At 42.1% G+C, this 17,669-nt stretch overlaps 1 protein-coding gene across 3 annotated transcripts in view; it reads right to left on the bottom strand.

Moving 5' to 3' along the window:
* LOC138961661 (centrosomal protein of 164 kDa-like) overlaps window positions 1-17,669 on the bottom strand; it is a 58,799-nt gene that overhangs the window by 28,152 nt on the left and 12,978 nt on the right. Inside the window, exons 11-18 of one of the 3 annotated variants that reach the window (XM_070333331.1) lie at window positions 15,884-15,916; window positions 11,812-11,951; window positions 9,944-10,073; window positions 9,126-9,223; window positions 6,315-6,455; window positions 4,438-4,555; window positions 1,536-1,670; window positions 463-624 (exon numbers count right to left, since the gene is read on the bottom strand). In XM_070333331.1, coding sequence (XP_070189432.1) covers window positions 463-624; window positions 1,536-1,670; window positions 4,438-4,555; window positions 6,315-6,455; window positions 9,126-9,223; window positions 9,944-10,073; window positions 11,812-11,951; window positions 15,884-15,916 — 957 coding nt within the window. The remainder of the gene's footprint in view (window positions 1-462; window positions 625-1,535; window positions 1,671-4,437; window positions 4,556-6,314; window positions 6,456-9,125; window positions 9,224-9,943; window positions 10,074-11,811; window positions 11,952-15,883; window positions 15,917-17,669) is intronic. The other 2 variants (XM_070333333.1, XM_070333332.1) reach the window with 2 other exon arrangements.

Below are 17,669 nucleotides of genomic sequence, written 5' to 3'. Positions count from 1 at the left end.
ATATGGTCCCATCGCTGGGAAATTAGGGCTGCTTTCTCCCAGTGGAAAGCTAGCAGCAACAGAGTTGCGCTACCCAGGTAATTGCGTGTTCAGGTTTGATCAGCCACCAGCACTTATGACAGAATGACCAAGGTATTTTACATGCAACAGTGGTGACATAAGGGAGGGACATTGATATCGTCTCTTAGTGCACATAAAGTTGACCCGTGTCCGTCCCAGCCTGCATTCGAACCTGTGACCAGAAGTAACAAGTAACTCTACCAAATTTATTACAGGGCCCCTAAGGCTGGCTCAAAATGCACACAGTGGTGGTGCAACAAACAGTGATGCTACATCTGTGTTTTTGGGCGTCTATATGGGTTCATGTGGGGTCCAACAGCTCTGCCTAAACTTCCCTTGAATTCTCCTCTTAGCCACATGCACCCCTGCATTTATTAAATTTGAAGCAATCATCAAACTCACCCCTCTGTCAAGGTCATCAATGGCTTTCTGACGATTGCGAGCCGACTCCAGTTCCTGCTCTTCTCGCTCCTTCTCCTCTTCTTGCAACGCCGCCATTTCTCGCCGCAGTTTTTCCATTGCTCGATTCTGATCCGCCGCCAGCCTTCCTTTGAGTGTCTCCACCTGTTGAAACAACATGCAGATGTCAGTGGTGCTAATCTAGCTTGAATGGTGGAATGAATTATAAGCTGAACGATAAAATCGTCTCTTAAACCCACAACCAGTATCTCATAACCAAGTCAGCGAAACGTCTGCCTTCTGAACAGTTTCGACAAGTCAGTTCTGATTTACTAGTGTCTTGAACACTCAGCTGAGCATCGTTCAATTCCACAGCGATGTACAAGCAACTTGGAGCAGACTTGTATTTGTTATTGTGCTTCCACATTGATTGGACAAGCATGAATAATAATAATAATAATAATAATGCAAACTTCTATAGCGCTATTCTAGAAAAATGTCTACTCTTAGCGCTTTACAATACATACATCAACCAAGCATACTATACACGCACAGGCAAAGAAACCGACCACACATAACCAACAAACTATACATGCACAGGCAAAGAAAACAACCAAACATACAATACACACACAGGCAAAAATAACGACCAAACATAAACAAACATACTATGACCAAACATAACCAACATACTATACGCGCGCAGGCAAAGAGAACAATCAGCACATGTAATATGCAAGTCGGCTAAGAATCGTTGCTCAAATCTGAGCGTTAGCGCTGTTCACATGGGCAGCTATGTTTTGAACCGAGTTGGTTCTGACAAAAATCGCTTAAAAGTTGGATGGAGAGTTGGTTGCAAGTCTGCCATGTAAGCCGCACTTAATCTTCCCTTCATCTAATGTTCATTGACCCATCTTCACCTTGCTTTTAACAAACTGTTTTATTAAACAATTAACTAAAACAATTCATTATGAGCATATTTTTATTGTATCAATGAATTGTTAAATAAATTGATACAATTAATCAAGTCACTACATTGCCTAGCAACCATCCGTTAATGCGGATCCAGTGTCTACCTGTTCTTTGTGTTTGCGCTCTGCGTCCTGTCTAAGTCTGTCCAGCTCCTGTTCATGTTTGTGGTAAAGTTTGTTAATGGCTGCCTTCTGTTCCTGCTCCAGCCTCTCCCTCTCGCTTGACACTGCTGAGTCAACCTGGATAAAAGGCAAAACATCCAACATTTGTGTGAGCTAACATTCAGAATTACAGGTGCTTCCTGTCTACCAGAGCCTGTACAGAACAGACTCATACGCTCGTTCCATTTTTATCAGTCACTCATGAAAGGCAAAACATACAACATGTTACATTCCTGTGAGTCAAGGAGTAAATCTGCAATATCTTTGAATTTATTCTGAACACCTGAGTGGTCCAAACGTCGTACTTTGTTTTTCGTATCGTCTTCGTTAAACACATGTGTACAGTATTTTGTTGTATTTTTATTTTTCGCTCTCACGCGCTGTCACCATTGTTCTGCTTTGTTCTGAACTGTTTATTCTTTTTTTCATATTTGGAACCATATTTGCTGTGAACTACAGTGGAAGCCCCCTTTTCAGACCGCCAAATTTAAGACTAATTCCCCTTTTCAAGATCTTGATTTTTTCAATTTTCTGTTCATAGCATTTGAAAATGTACCCCCATTTTAAGACTCCTTTCTTCTTAAGACCTAAAATAACAATCTTTCTTTCTTTATTTGGTGTTTAACGTCGTTTTCAACCAAGAAGGTTATATCGCGACGGGGAAAGGGGGGAGATGGGATAGAGCCACTTGTTAATTGTTTCTTGTTCACAAAAGCACTAATCAAAAATTTGCTCCAGGGGCTTGCAACGTAGTACAATATATTACCTTACTGGGAGAATGCAAGTTTCCAGTACAAAGGACTTAACATTTCTTACATACTGCTTGACTAAAATCTTTACAAACATTGACTATAATTATTCTACACAAGAAACACTTAACAAGGGTAAAAGGAGAAACAGAATCCGTTAGTCGCCTCTTACGACATGCTGGGGAGCATCGGGTAAATTCTTCCCCCTAACCCGCGGGGGGTAAAATAACAATGTGCTAAATGCTACAAGCCTACATGATTGTGGACTGGGGTGTCTTAAAAGGAGAGGGGACAAGACAAGACAAGACAAATTCTTTATTAACCAGGGTAATGGCATAAGGAAATAGATGCTTTTTTACATCCAGCCCTCATCCATGAGAGGGACTTATCTATTGATAATACAGCAGTCCCTGCAATGTACGGCCCCCGGTGTGAGCGGCCACCTGACATGTACGGCCCCCGGCATGAGCGGCCACCTGACATGTACGGCCCCCAGCGTGAGCGGACACCTGACATGTACGGCCCCCGGCGTGAGCGGACACCTGACATGTACGGCCCCCGGCGTGAGCGGCCACCTGACATGTACGGCCCCCGGCGTGAGCGGCCACCTGACATGTACGGCCCCCGGTGTGAGCGGCCACCTGACATGTACGGCCCCCGGCATGAGCGGCCACCTGACATGTACGGACACATTTGCTCGGCAAGGAGTGTTTTCCTTCTATATTTGCCCCCCCTTAAACGGACACCTGCAAAACGTGGACACGGACACTCATTTTCGGTCCCAACAGCAGGTCATACCTGCAAAGTACGGACAGACCATCGTCAAATTTTCACCACACCAAAATTGATAACAGAGCAGTCCGGCTCTTGGTACAAAGGTTACAGCCGCAAAGGCGTGATGACAGTCTCTGTTAACATGGGTGCACTGGTACCCATCAGGAGGGGGTTAGTTTGGGTCAGGAGTGGAGTACACGCACTTTCTTGCTTTCAAATGCGAAGATACCAACATGAAACTGCACTATGCTCTTTATTCGTGTCTGTTGGACGTAAGCAACAGAAGCCACAGTCGATGAAGGCCCTCCGAGAAAGAGAGTGAAAAATTGACCACCGTTCTCAGCATCGCATGTCTGTGTGTAACCTCTTTCATTGACAAGATACTCTTGTTTCCCCGCAGCCTTGACCAGTGAGTCGGTTACCTAATCTGTGAACCCTTCAGTTGTGTTGCTTTGTCAAAAGTTAGACACAGTCAACTGGTTTTGCTCTGAGTGAACAGTGCAGCTGGCCTCAATTAGCCGGTGACACCTCTCTGGCCACAGCACCAAACAGTACATGGCTGGGGGGAGGGAGAGAGAGAGAGAGGGGGGGGGGGGGGGGGTAGCTGGCTAAACTCAGTGGGGTGCCCGGTGTCACTGCATGTCAGCAGGAAGAGCATTGGAGAGAAATAGAGAGGTGTACTCTTCCAAACAATTTCCAAGGATCAGTTGTCAGGGCTTTGGGTAGTCAGTGAGGGAGAGTGAGAGCGGTTTGTGTACAGAACAGTGTATTTCCGACTGAAGAGTGAAAAGTCACTGCCACAAGATCGGCATGCAGTCAATAAAGCCAGACAAGAAGAATGATTATGACATGCGGCTCTATCTGCTGGTTTTTATTCAAACTGGTTTTCAACGCTTATTCTCACAAAGCATCTGCACACCTGCCTCTGTGCTGTGTTTGTGTGGCTGCTTTTGTATGATGTCAGTGCATGGTGAGTGCGTTTACTGCCTTGAGGATTTATTCTATCTCTTCTTTTCAACACCATTAATATTAGGAGTTGGATGTTATCGTTTAGTGGCCACAAGAAGTGGTTAGCATAGACTCAACCATGTTGTGTGTGTGTCTCTGTGTGAGTGTATGGGGGAGGGGGTGGTGTGGTCACCCCTCCCGTGACCGGCCACCTGCAATGTACGGACAGGTTTGCTATGGCCCAAGGGTGTCCGTTCATGAGAGGGACGGCTGTATGTTAAGTGAGGGGAGGGGATGGGGGTGGGAGAATTCCACTGAATTGTCTCTAATGACAAAAAGTCGTCCCATAATGTGCTAAATGCTACAAGCCTTACCTGGTTGTGGAGGCGTTCGAGGGCCTTGCGTTTCTGATCTTCCAGTTTGTCCTTCTCCTCTTCTTGCAGCGCCGACACCTCCTCTCTCAGTGACTGCAGGGCGCGGTCCATCTGATCTCTGTCATCACACCACCACTACGGGTTAGTCAGTTGCGCTTTAACACTTTCTTTATGACTCAGACCATCTTGACATTTACAACACACTAGTTTGTCTCTCCTAACAACAACTTTGCCTTGACTTGCCTTACTTGGGTGCAAGTTGGATGCCTCGTCACGATGTAGATAGCAAATCCAGCCTCTCACTGACCCCCCAACCCTTCCCCCAGTTGGATGCCTCGTCACGATGTAGATAGCAAATCCAGCCTATCACTGACCCCCAACCCTTCCCCCAGTTGGATGCCTCGTCACGATGTAGATAGCAAATCCAGCCTCTCACTGACTCCCAACCCTTCCCCCAGTTCCCTCCTTTGAAGCGTGAGCCAAACTAACAACGTTTTTGCTTCCACTTGCATTAACACTCCCCTGATTACTCAATTTACTGTTACTACATTTCCTGTCTACTCACCTTCCATTACTATTTAGACTGCAAGAAAATATGTTTGTTGTTTAGCAACACAGAACATGGGAAAAAAAGAATCTCGAGACCTTTAAGTGACTTAACCTTACTCTTGGTCAACAAGTTGTGTTGTACATTGTCGACCTGAAGACTACAAATCAGTCACACCGACTGGGTCAGATTTTTCACACCCCGAAGCAAATGAATCATGTTATGTCAAAATCCCTCCTGCATGCAACATGCGTCAGTGATCACACATGCAGAATCAACACGATCACACCGAAAAACAAGTTTATCTTCATGCGGAACAAATCACATATTATTGGTGCGCGGAAATAAAACACAGTGCAGCTCAGATCATTGTTAAACCACCAAGAACAACCTGTGGAGTTTCTTTTCGCTGTTCATTAACACTCCTCTGTCAAACAAACAAAACTTCTCCCCCCGATCAAATGCTTGTTAATGCCTCCACTACCATCTGATTTTCAGTTCAACTGTTGCCCCTGTACCCATTTCACACAAAATGTAAACCTAGTTTTCTGTTTTGTTGTGTTGAATTCTCCTCTGGAACTTTCATTTTGAATTCTGCTGAAAGCAAAGTGCATGATTTCTGATATTATACCTCACTTAATTCTTGTCTTCTATCCACACACAAATTACTAATAAAAATCCCCTTTCAAGGATTGATTTTTATAGAAAAACGAGGAGATAAGTACAAGTCTTTGAGACTGGAAATAATGCTGTGCTCTTCTGATCTAACTTGTTTATGATAAACATTTTGAGACAATATTGCTGGTTTGTCTTTTTTCGCCAGAGTGATTAAAAAGCATACATTAAAATCAGAACTCAACTTCTACTGGAGATTTGACTACTAGCATGCACAATTTAATTAAATCAAAGCAGTAGCGATCTTACACAGCGCATAGTTTTGCATAAGTCTCTAATCATCTATATTACAGAACATCACTGGCAAGATTAAAGAAAAAGCGAACAAAAGAAATAAATGAAACCACTAGCAATAACCCAAAAGCTTAAACCACTGTAAGAACACTTTGCTGTAATAAAAGGTGAAATTGTTAACAACAACAAAAGTACAGTATTCATATTAAAATAAAATATAATAAAACAAAATGAAATAAAAATAAAATGAAATGAAATGAAACTAAACTAAACTTAAATAGATTAAAAATTTTTTTTTAAACCAAACAAAATTAACTAAAATAAACCATTCTTATAATCATGCTAATATAAACACAGAATGCACCTTTAACCATGAAAACACCAACAACCAAGAGATTCATAATAATCCATAACCAATTACCGAAGTCGTTTCTCCTCTGCCTCTTTGGCCTCTTCGTGCTCTTCTCGCAGCTTCGCCAGATCTTCATCGTTCGTGGAAGACAGCTGCATGATTTCCGCTTTTTTCGCTTCGTGGTCTTCCTGCACCTCTCTCTCTAGCTGACTGTTGTGTTGATACATGATGATCAATATAATCAATACAAGCAGACTAAGACTGAACTGACTGTGGTGTTGTTACATGATGATCAATAATCAATACAAGCAGACTAAGACTGAACTGACTGTGGTGTTGTTACATGATGATCAATATATTCAATACAAGCAGACTAAGACTGAACTGACTGTGGTGTTGTTACATGATGATCAATAATCAATACAAGCAGACTAAGACTGAACTGACTGTGGTGTTGTTACATGATGATCAATATAATCAATACAAGCAGACTAAGACTGAACAGACTGTGGTGTTGTTACATGATGATCAATAATCAATACAAGCAGACTAAGACTGAACTGACTGTGGTGTTGTTACATGATGATCAATATAATCAATACAAGCAGACTAAGACTGAACTGACTGTGGTGTTGTTACAGGGGAACCCCCTTTTTAAGACCTCACAAAACTCTGAGGAAATAAGGCCTTAAAAGTCTTAAAATGGAGGTGAGAGGACAGCACGTTTCGCCCTGCAGTCTGGGCTGACGATCTAACAGCCAACGACAAGAAGAAGAAAATGGAGGTGAGAGGACAGCACGTTTGGCCCTGCAGTCCGGGCTGACGATATAACAGCGAACGACAAGAAGAAGAAGAAGAATACAGTGTGAGAGGACAGCACGTTTGGCCCTGCAGTCCGGGCTGACGATATAACAGCCAACGACAAGAAGAAGAAGAAGAATACAGTGTGAGAGGACAGCACGTTTGGCCCTGCAGTCCGGGCTGACGATATAACAGCGAACGACAAGAAGAAGAAGAAGAATACAGTGTGAGAGGACAGCACGTTTGGCCCTGCAGTCCGGGCTGACGATCTAACAGCGAACGACAAGAAGAAGAAAATGGAGGTACATTTACAGAAGCTTTGAACAGAACATCTGACGGGCGCTGTGGCGGGGTGGTAAGACGTCGGCCTCTTAATCGGAAGGTCGAGGGTTCGAATCCCGGTCGCGGCCGCCTGGTGGGTTAAGTGTGGAGATTTTTCCGATCTCCCAGGTCAACTTATGTGCAGACCTGCTAGTGGCTTATCCCCCTTTCGTGTGCACACGCAAGCACAAGACCAAGTCCGCACAGGAAAAGATCCTGTGATCCATGGGTGGGTTATAGAAACACGAACATATCCAGCATGCTTCCTCCGAAAGCGGCGTATAGCTGCCTAAATGGCGGGGTAAAATCGGTCATACACGTAAAAATCCACTCGTGCAAAAACACGGGTGTACGAGGGAGTTTCAGCCCACGAACGCAGAAGAAGAAGAAGAAGAAGAAGAAGAAGAAGAAGAAGAGAACATCTGAGAAAGGAGGGTCTTAAAAAGGGGGAAGTCTTAAATTGGGGTGTCTTAAAAGGGGGTTCCACTGTATATGGTGATCAATAATAAAAACAAGCACACTATGACAAGCTGTCAACTAAGTCGACTCATTGGACATTTTCTCGCAAATAAGGCAGCCTGGGTTTTTCATGCACTGCGGAAGAGTTGACCAGTGGAACCTCCTTTCACAGACCTCTAAATATCTGAGAGAAGCAGGTCTTAAAAAGGAGGGAGTCTTAAAACCGAGGTGAACTTACAGAGGTTATGAAAAGAAAATCTAAGAACGTAAAGTCTTCAAAAAGGTGGGGGGGGGGGGGGGGGGGGGAGTCTTATAGGAGGGGGTTCCGCTGTATTTCTTCAAGGTGAGATTAGATCAACAAGTTAGTTTCAACAGCTAGTGCATCACTTTCAAAACAGGTGCTTTCCAACTTTTCAAATGGAGAATCATTTGGAGAAGGGGTCTTGTAGTTGTACAAAGCACAAAAACTCCCCATTATGCATAGTTTTCAATGTAAATAATGATACACATTAAAAAAACATCTTTGACAGAAAGATCACATTTTTTTAATACATGCTATATGTTGATTCTTACTGCTTTCTAGAATTATGCAAGAAAAATTGAAGCACTATACTAATTACCAACAAGCCCTAGCTTCTTAATGAGCTAAAGCAATAAATCAGTCATGCAAAACCTCATGGTCAAAGAAAGCATTAGATAAAATAGAACACTATACAAGAGATTAACTACTTCAGGCATGGGAATGGAAAAAAGTAAAAAAGCCTGAACATTTGTAAGTAATGGTAAAGTCGACGGCGCAAAGCGCCTAGCCCTGCTAGGGGGGTTCGGGGGCATGTCCCCCCGGAATTTTTTTTCTCCAAAGAACCCAATTGGTGCAATTTGGTGTCTTCTAAACTCCAAGTTTGCCATTAAATTCAGTTTTAGAACCATTTTTGCCTCCCCCATTTATTTTTTCGGCGGACACTTTTGCTTTTTCGGTGGAACAAAAAATTTTTTTTGCAGAAATTGGACAATTCCCATGCCTGCTACTTGTACATGTATAAACTTCTCACATCTACTGTCAACACTAACCTAGCAGAAAACAAAAGGTATAAAATCTTGCATAAAAGCACTACGTATACTTACACGAGTCAGACTATTACTATTATCTAGCAAATATACTTTTTAAGAAATGTTTTCACTTTGAATGTTGCACATTGTGAGAAAAAAAACTTATCATTAAATGGTTATTGTTTTGCAAAGAAGAAACGCATTAAAACACTGTGCAAGAATGGTGGCATGAAAAAAAGCAAAACTAACTTGATGCTGTCTCGGTTTTCATTCTTGATTCTCTGCTCCTCAGATCTCTGTTCCCTCAGAATATCATCCTTCAGGTTCTTGAGTCTTATATCCTTGTCCTGCACAAAAAAAGCGTCGGTGTAAAAATCTTCCTTACTTTCATTTTTTCTCGTTGAGGATGCAAATAACTCCAAGGTCATCACTTTGGTAGTACATATACCATACAAGGTCATATTCAATGTTTCAAGGTCATTGTGATGCCAGCAATCTTTCAAGTACAGTTTAACACAGATAATCACACATGATGTGCATATAATGGTTCAATTGAAGTGCCTGCATGAAGATAGCATAAACAGCACTGCTCTCTCTCTCTCTCTCTCTCTCTCTCTCTCTCTCTCTCTCTCTCTCTCTCTCTCTCTCTCTCTCTCTCTCTCTCTCTGTCTCTCTCTCTCTCTCTCTCTCTCTCTCTCTCTCACACACACAAACTACTTCTCATGATCTCATCTTCCAGCAGTGAAACAAATAATTCAACAATTCACTTTTCCCTCAAGTAGACAGCACTTGCTAATTGCAACATTATTTCTTCACAATGAAAGTCTATTTCATGAAACTTTCAGTTTACAATACATTGTGATAAACAAAGGGAAGTAAGCGCTCTAAATACATGCGGCATGTGCAACAGAGTATTAAGTGAGAGCTGTGCGGAACCAGTCTCCTGGCACCGGCCAGAATAACTAGCGTTGAAATGAACAAGTGACTTTCATCCTCTTTGGAGCTTACACTCGTCTAAATCAGCTAATTTATCTTGACATTCAAAATGACCCCATGGAATTACTCACTTCCAAGAGTTCCAGTTTTGCGTTCTCCAGCTCTCTCTCCATTTTGAGCGTCATTTCCTGCAGAGCGCGGTCGTTGGCCGACTTGATTCGCTGCTCTTCGTCCTTGTAGCTTTTATCCTGCTCTGCTCGCCTTCAGGAACAAAAGAAACGCGCATCAGTGATAGACAGTAACAACATTCAAAAATCAACCAAACACAAAATTCTTGCTCTGCTTGCCTTCAGAAACATAAGAAACATGCATCAGTGCATCAGTGATAGACAGTGCCAACACTAAAAAATTAACCAAACACACAACATTCTTGCTCTGCTCGCCTGAACATAACAAACGCGCATCAGTGATAGACAGTGACAACACTCAGAAACTAACCAAACACACACAATTCTTGCTCTGTTCGCCTTAACATAACAAATGCGCTCCAGTGATAAGATAGTCACAACATTCAGAAATTAGCCAAACACAAAATTTAGCAATCAACTATAGTTGACAACACTAGACGATGTTTGGAAATAACTCTGTCAGGTTTTTACGGATTGTGGAAGTGTTGCCAATTTCCTTGTTTTACCTTGCTTTTCCATAGAAACACCGAGGCAAGCTACACATGCCCTTGTTGGCTTGCCTCAGTGTCTGTATGGAAACACCGAGGCAAGCTACACATGCCCTTGTTGGCTTGCCTCAGTGTCTGTATGGAACCACGAGGCAAGCTACACATGCCCTTGTTGGCTTGCCTCAGTGTCTGTATGGAAACACCGAGGCAAGCTACACATGCGCTTGTTGGTTGCCTCAGTGTCTGTATGGAAACACCGAGGCAAGCTACACATGCCGTTGTTGGTTTGCCTCAGTGTCTGTATGGAAACACCGAGGCAAGCTACACATGCCCCTGTTGGCTTGCCTCAGTGTCTGGATGGAAACACCGAGGCAAGCTACACATGCCGTTGTTGGCTTGCCTCAGTGTCTGAATGGAAACACCGAGGCAAGCTACACATGCCGTTGTTGGCTTGCCTCAGTGTCTGTATGGAAACACCGAGGCAAGCTACACATGCCGTTGTTGGCTTGCCTCAGTGTCTGTATGGAAACACCGAGGCAAGCTACACATGCCCTTGTTGGCTTGCCTCAGTGTCTGAATGGAAACAAGGGAAAGCAGGAACTCTTCCACAACCCATACTTCTTCTTATTCTGCGTTCGTGGGCTGAAACTCCCACGTACACTCGTGTTTTTTGCACGAGTGGAATTTTACGTGTATGACTGTTTTTTACCCTGCCTTTTAGGCAGCCATACGCCGTTTTCGGAGGAAGCATGCTGGGTATTTTCGTGTTTCTATAATCCACCGAACTCTGACATGGATTACAGTATCTTTTTCGTGCGCACTTGGTCTTGTGCTTGCGTGTACACACGGGGGTGTTCGGACACCGAGGAGAGTCTGCACACAAAGTTGACTCTGAGAAATAAATCTCTCGCCGAACGTGGGGACGAACTCACGCTGACAGCGGCCAACTGGATACAAATCCAGCGCGCTACCGACTGAGCTACATCCCCGCCCCCACAACCCATACAAATTTGATGAGTTGTTTCTTAACATTGTCATGTCTATTATTGGCAGTGACATAATCCATCAATCAAGCAATGTCTTTGGCTAGGATGCAAAATGGAAAAGTCAGGCAAATCATTCAACAATTCACAGTGGTTCTGATAGTTTTGATACTGGGGTGGATACTGGGGTGGAACCTAAAACATTGTGGCAACAAGGCAATTTCATCCTGAGCAGAACTTATCCTGAAGGAATTCGTCGCAAATGAGTTCAAAGGCAAAAGAATTTATTGATGGCAAAGTGAGTACAAACTAAAAACTGAGTGCAGCAAGAGATACAGACTTTTCAGCAGCAGCTGCCAGCATGTCAGCCTTCTTCTTTCTCCCCTCTTCCACTTTCTCCAGCACCAGCGGTGACACTTTGCCTGGACCTGGTGATTCATCGCGTGCCGTCGACTTCACCGACAATGTGCCGTCAAAGTCCTGCACATGTGATACAAGGCACGGTTTTAGTATAAAGCTGTGTAGCTACATATCATATTATTGTATTGAAAAATAAATTCTATCCATGTGCTTGTTTGACTCTAGATGGAATTAACTAATTCAAGTACTTAATGTTAGCACTTTTTTGTGTATTTGCGAAGCAAAAAGTAAACAGTAAAGTGTTTACATTTACAACCACACACACATGCATGCACACACGCACACACACACATGCACACACACACACACCCACCCCCACACATACACACACACATTCTTTACTGAGTATAGTTCAGATGCTCTTGTAAATAACAACTTGACACAACTGATACCAGACTGTGAAAGACTTAAAACAGTGAATATGCTGTAAAGCAGTGCCAAGTTAACTTAATACTGTGACTTTGAACTCCTTTTTCTTCAACTGTTGTCAAAGAGACAAGTGCTCTGTTTTGCAATTAAATGTTGTGTGAATTAAAAACAAACAAAAATATTTTTTTAAACCAAAAAAACACATGTCAATCTTTTAGCAACAAGCACAGTACAAGACTGGCCAAATTAAGAATGCTGTTTTCAACAAAGGAATAGTTAGTCAACTTATGTGTCCGTAGCAACTTGAGAAGCTCAGCATGTTTCTAATAGTTTGCTAGCTGTCTTTCTTTAAATAAAACCCTCAGAATTAATAGCATATTGCCTTTCTTTAAATAATATCAATAACCTGACAATTAATGCCATAATCTCTTTCTACTTGCACAAATAATGGCATATTCTCTTTCTTTCAATAATATATGTAACCTCAAAATCAATTCCATAGTCTTGTCAGTACCACATCAAACCCTTTCTTGCCAGATATGTTTGCCTGGAAGACCCACCAGCATTCCGGCTCATTCATGCTAGCAATTACACAATCAGCCTTTTAGCAACGTCCTAGCATATAACCACGTCATGTCCCAAATAGACACTAGTTCTGGGGACAGACAAACCAAGTTAGCATAGCATTAGCAACGCATGGGTCAAACCACGAATGCACACACCTAAAACAAACCCACATCTAAAACATCAAAGAAACCTATCCTAAAATATTACTGTCACTTTAAAAACATTAAAAAAAGGTGTAAATGGTGAAGACAGAAGAAGATGGTTAGTAAATAGCGGTGAATAAACTCACACACTTAAAAAAAAGTTGTGTGGACCAAACTTTGATATCCAAATTATAATTATCTCATGCAACATTTCCGCTGTTGAGTTTTAAGTCAAACGTAGCAAATTTGAGAATCATTTTTAGCAACAAAAATACTGTTTCCTTGTTTAAAAATATGCTGTTGAGTCATTTTTTTCTTTCTTTAATAATACATTATAATAATGAACACTTATGAATCGCCCCTGCTCACATTTGTGGAGGTTAGTTGTTATCATTCCACAACCATTCAAATCTCCCCATGCCAGTGGGTGGTTTTTGTTTTCTAGTGCTAAGTTCATGTGTTACACAGTGCAATGTCTTCCCCAGACTTGTGATTCATTAACCAGTGACACAAATTGCAAACACATTTTGATTTCTTTCTCAATTACAATTTACCTGAGACATATTTGTGAGGTTCACCTAGCAAGAGATCAGGTAACAGATATCAATTTTTGAACAGACATTACAACATGAAATAAAGACTTATACAACTGTTAAAAACACAGAAAAATAACTGATGAAAAAGTCAAACCATATAGACAAGTAGACCAAATCAAACGAGCACTATCAATATCACTGCAGTACCCAAACAAGCTCTTAGTTTTTGTCTTGCAAGAAAGCATTTTGTTCTCACGACTTGCACAGTGGCAAAATGTCTAATGACAACTTGGTGATTGACACTACTTTTTATTAACATAAGTCAATGTAAGGTTTGTATATTTCAGCATCTTGGATTTAACACTTTCTACCCCACCTATGTTGACCAAGTTTTGTTTAGCCGATACCAGCTGTGCTGCAGCAGGTCACTCAGAATTGTTGTTACTGTGTAGTAACTGTGTATCAACAAGCTGGAATGCAGGCGTTAGATCAACGTTACAGGAAGCGACTGTGTGTACGGATATATCCGTACCAGGTCAGATAGAGCAATATGAGTGGGTACGGAGATATCCGTACCTGGGAGACAATGAGTTAACAAGGAGAAGTTTAGACTTGATACACACACCAGTGTGCATCTTCCTTCTTTTCTCAAACAATAATGGATTACTCAACATTCCAAACTTGGCTTTGAAAAACCCACTCCTTGACTGCAACCCTAACACTGACAAGAAAAAGTTATGTTTCTACTAGTTGTTGCAAACACTAGTTCGCTAAACAGAAACATTCCTATGCTAGTGAAATGAAAGGTTCTGAAAGGTTCTGTTCTTAAACTTATTTTCCTGTTGGGACTAATTCTCAAGCTATTAGAGTAAGTCTATCAGTTTGATCCAGGATTAAACTATGAAGCAAGAAGTAGCCTATTTTATTCTGATGCTCCAGAATACAATCTTGTTTTTAGTACTGAAATGTTTACACAGATTACAAACAAAAACAAGCAATTTCACATGCTCTGACAACAGATTCCATATACCTACAGCAATATGTTATTACACTTCTTACTTCCTTAAAGTTATACAATACCAAAACATGCACAGCGTAGCATCATGACCTTACAACTAATTTTCCACTGCTGATAATTATGGTAGTCACAGAGACAAACTTTGTTCTCAAAATTGTTTAAACTTCCTTGGAAGACATATTATTTTGTGAAAGAAAAGATAGAATTTACATTTACTTGACAACATTATTGATGTTTATACGTCTTTTCGAACTTTTGACATCAGGGATTTCATTTTGAAACAGAGGGGTAAAAAGATATATCTTGAGTTTATTATTATCGATATGTGACCCTCCACCACGAAATGAGTCGCATGTCACCTCGCGCGGTTCTGCGCTGGGCTTAATATAAGTCCGGGGAGTGTCTGGTAACAGTGTGAGGTTCACACTAGTCACAGGCTTATAACTCAAACAGTTTTCGCTCTTTTCTAAAACGGTTTTCACCACTGGATAGAGCATAACAAACTCTTTAGAACAAGAAGAGCAAACGCTCGATCGAGTCACTTTCGCAGTTCTGAATATTATATGAGGCATCAGATGGACAGGAAGAAATTGCTATTCACAACACAATGAGTCACGTTCACATAAAATTTGAGCCCGGTCACTTTTATAGTTTCCGAGAAAAGCCCAACGTTAAGTTGTGTGTTGCCGAACAGAAAAGGCTAGTTATCTCCCTTGTTTTTCTGATAACGTTCGTAAAAGGCTACAGATGTAAATACTTTGATGTAAAGAATAATCCTACAAAGTTTCAATCACATCCGATGAACTTTGTCAAAGATATAAAATGTCTAATTTTTCCTTTGACGCTGACCTGTGACCTTGAAAAAGGTCAAAGGTCAACGAAACCATCGTTAAAGTGTAGAGGTCATTGGAGGTCACGACTAAACAAAATATGAGCCCGATCGCTTTGATAGTTTCCGAGAAAAGTCCAACGTTAAGGTGGTGTCTACGGACGGCCGGCCGGACGGCCGGCCGGCCGGACAGACTAACACTGACCGATTACATAGAGTCACTTTTTCTCAAGTGACTCAAAAATGTAAAAATATGAAAATCATGCAAAGGTGACATGCGACTCATACCGTTGTAGAGGGTTACATATTGTATCTTTTTCACAAAATCTGAGATTTTCACCCAGGAATATAAAACAGACTTTCAAAACAGACAGCGACCCAAAAGCAATGTAATAGCACTAAAAACCTTGAATGAAAATTGTTCAAGCTTCTCATGACAGGCAGAAATGGTCTCAAACAAACCTGAAGTTTTTTCTAGCTAAGAGCCTATGATGGCTACATGCATAGCATTTGCAGCGATCATCACTCACACTTCTGCTTGACAGAGAGAGCTGTTGTGTCATCTGAGTACAAACACAAATTCCATTTTTCATTTGATTTACTCTATTGTCCCAATAATAGGAAATTTGGGTCACTTCCTCCCAGTGGAAAGCTAGCAGCAACAAGAGTCGCGCTACCCAGGTGTGTGCGTGTTTAGGTGGTAAATCTGAGCCATCTACACTTATGGCAGAACGACCGAGGTCTTTTTACGTGCCACAGTGGTGAGACGGATACCGTTTGTGAGTCTGCAGATAAAGTTGACCAGTGTCCGTCCTGGCCTGGATTGGAACCCGTGACCCTAGGTTCGCAAGTCCTTTGCTCAGCTACCACCTGAGCTACCCGGGACCCTAGGTTCACAAGTCCTTTGCTCAGCTACCACCTGAGCTACCCGCCCCCAATGAAAGGGTTCCTTAACTTCTTGTGCAATTTACAATCACTTACACCCCCGACATCTCTCCAGGCTTTTTACATGGGGTAGGAGCAGCCTTCCACACAAATAATCACTTACACCACCACACATCTCTCCAGGCTTTTCACATGGGGTAGGAGCAGCCTTCCACACAAATAATCACTTACACCACCACACATCTCTCCAGGCTTTTCACATGGGGTAGGAGCAGCCTTTCACACAAATAATCACTTACACCACCACACATCTCTCCAGGCTTTTCACATGGGGTAGGAGCAGCCTTCCACACAAATAATCACTTACACCACCACACATCTCTCCAGGCGTTTCACATGGGGTAAGAGCAGCCTTCCACACAAATAATCACTTACACCACCACACATCTCTCCAGGCTTTTCACATGGGGTAGGAGCAGCCTTCCACACAAATAATCACTTACACCACCACACATCTCTCCAGGCTTTTCACATGGGGTAAGAGCAGCCTTCCACACAAATAATCACTTACACCCCCGACATCTCTCCAGGCTTTTCACATGGGGTAGGAGCAGCCTTCCACACAAATAATCACTTACACCACCACACATCTCTCCAGGCTTTTCACATGGGGTAGGAGCAGCCTTCCACACAAATAATCACTTACACCACCACACATCTCTCCAGGCTTTTCACATGGGGTAGGAGCAGCCTTCCACACAAATAATCATTTACACCACCACACATCTCTCCAGGCTTTTTACATGGGGTAAGAGCAGCCTTCCACACAAATAATCACTTACACCACCACACATCTCTCCAGGCTTTTCACATGGGGTAAGAGCAGCCTTCCACACAAACCAAGAATCAACTGCCTGGTTATTTTCGGCAGAAACTTGAGAATTGTTTTGCTAGATTCTATGTAAAGGACACCAGAGTCACTCTTAATACTAATTCAACAACAAAAATGCCAGTCTGCACGGGCAGCAGCTGCTGTTGATGTTTTACGTATTCAAGTAGATGATGTTCGGAATTAACTCTGTCAGATTGTTATGGGTTGTGGAAGCTTTGATTTGCAAAGTCACATATAGCGTGCCTCAGGGCTTTTATGAAAAACCCAAAAAACAAGGCAAAGCAACTCTTCCACAACCAATAAAAACCCGACAGTTATTCCTGGAATTTGTCTACTGCGGCATGCCCATATTCCATGTTAATGCCTGGACAGATCAATGATCATGTACACAAGATGGAGTGAAATTGTTTAAACCAAATCCATTTTTCTACAAAATACAACTTAATTTGACTCAAAACCAGAAGAAAATGGCAAGACACAGAGGCCTAAACTCCCGAACAACAACCTGAAGTATCAGTAATATCAACAAAACATCCTTT

The sequence above is a fragment of the Littorina saxatilis genome, linkage group LG3 (assembly GCF_037325665.1).
Source record: "Littorina saxatilis isolate snail1 linkage group LG3, US_GU_Lsax_2.0, whole genome shotgun sequence".
Classification (NCBI taxonomy): Eukaryota; Metazoa; Mollusca; class Gastropoda; order Littorinimorpha; family Littorinidae; genus Littorina; species Littorina saxatilis.
Note: the sequence above shows the minus strand (reverse complement) of the source record. Positions and strands in the feature narration are given on the sequence as shown.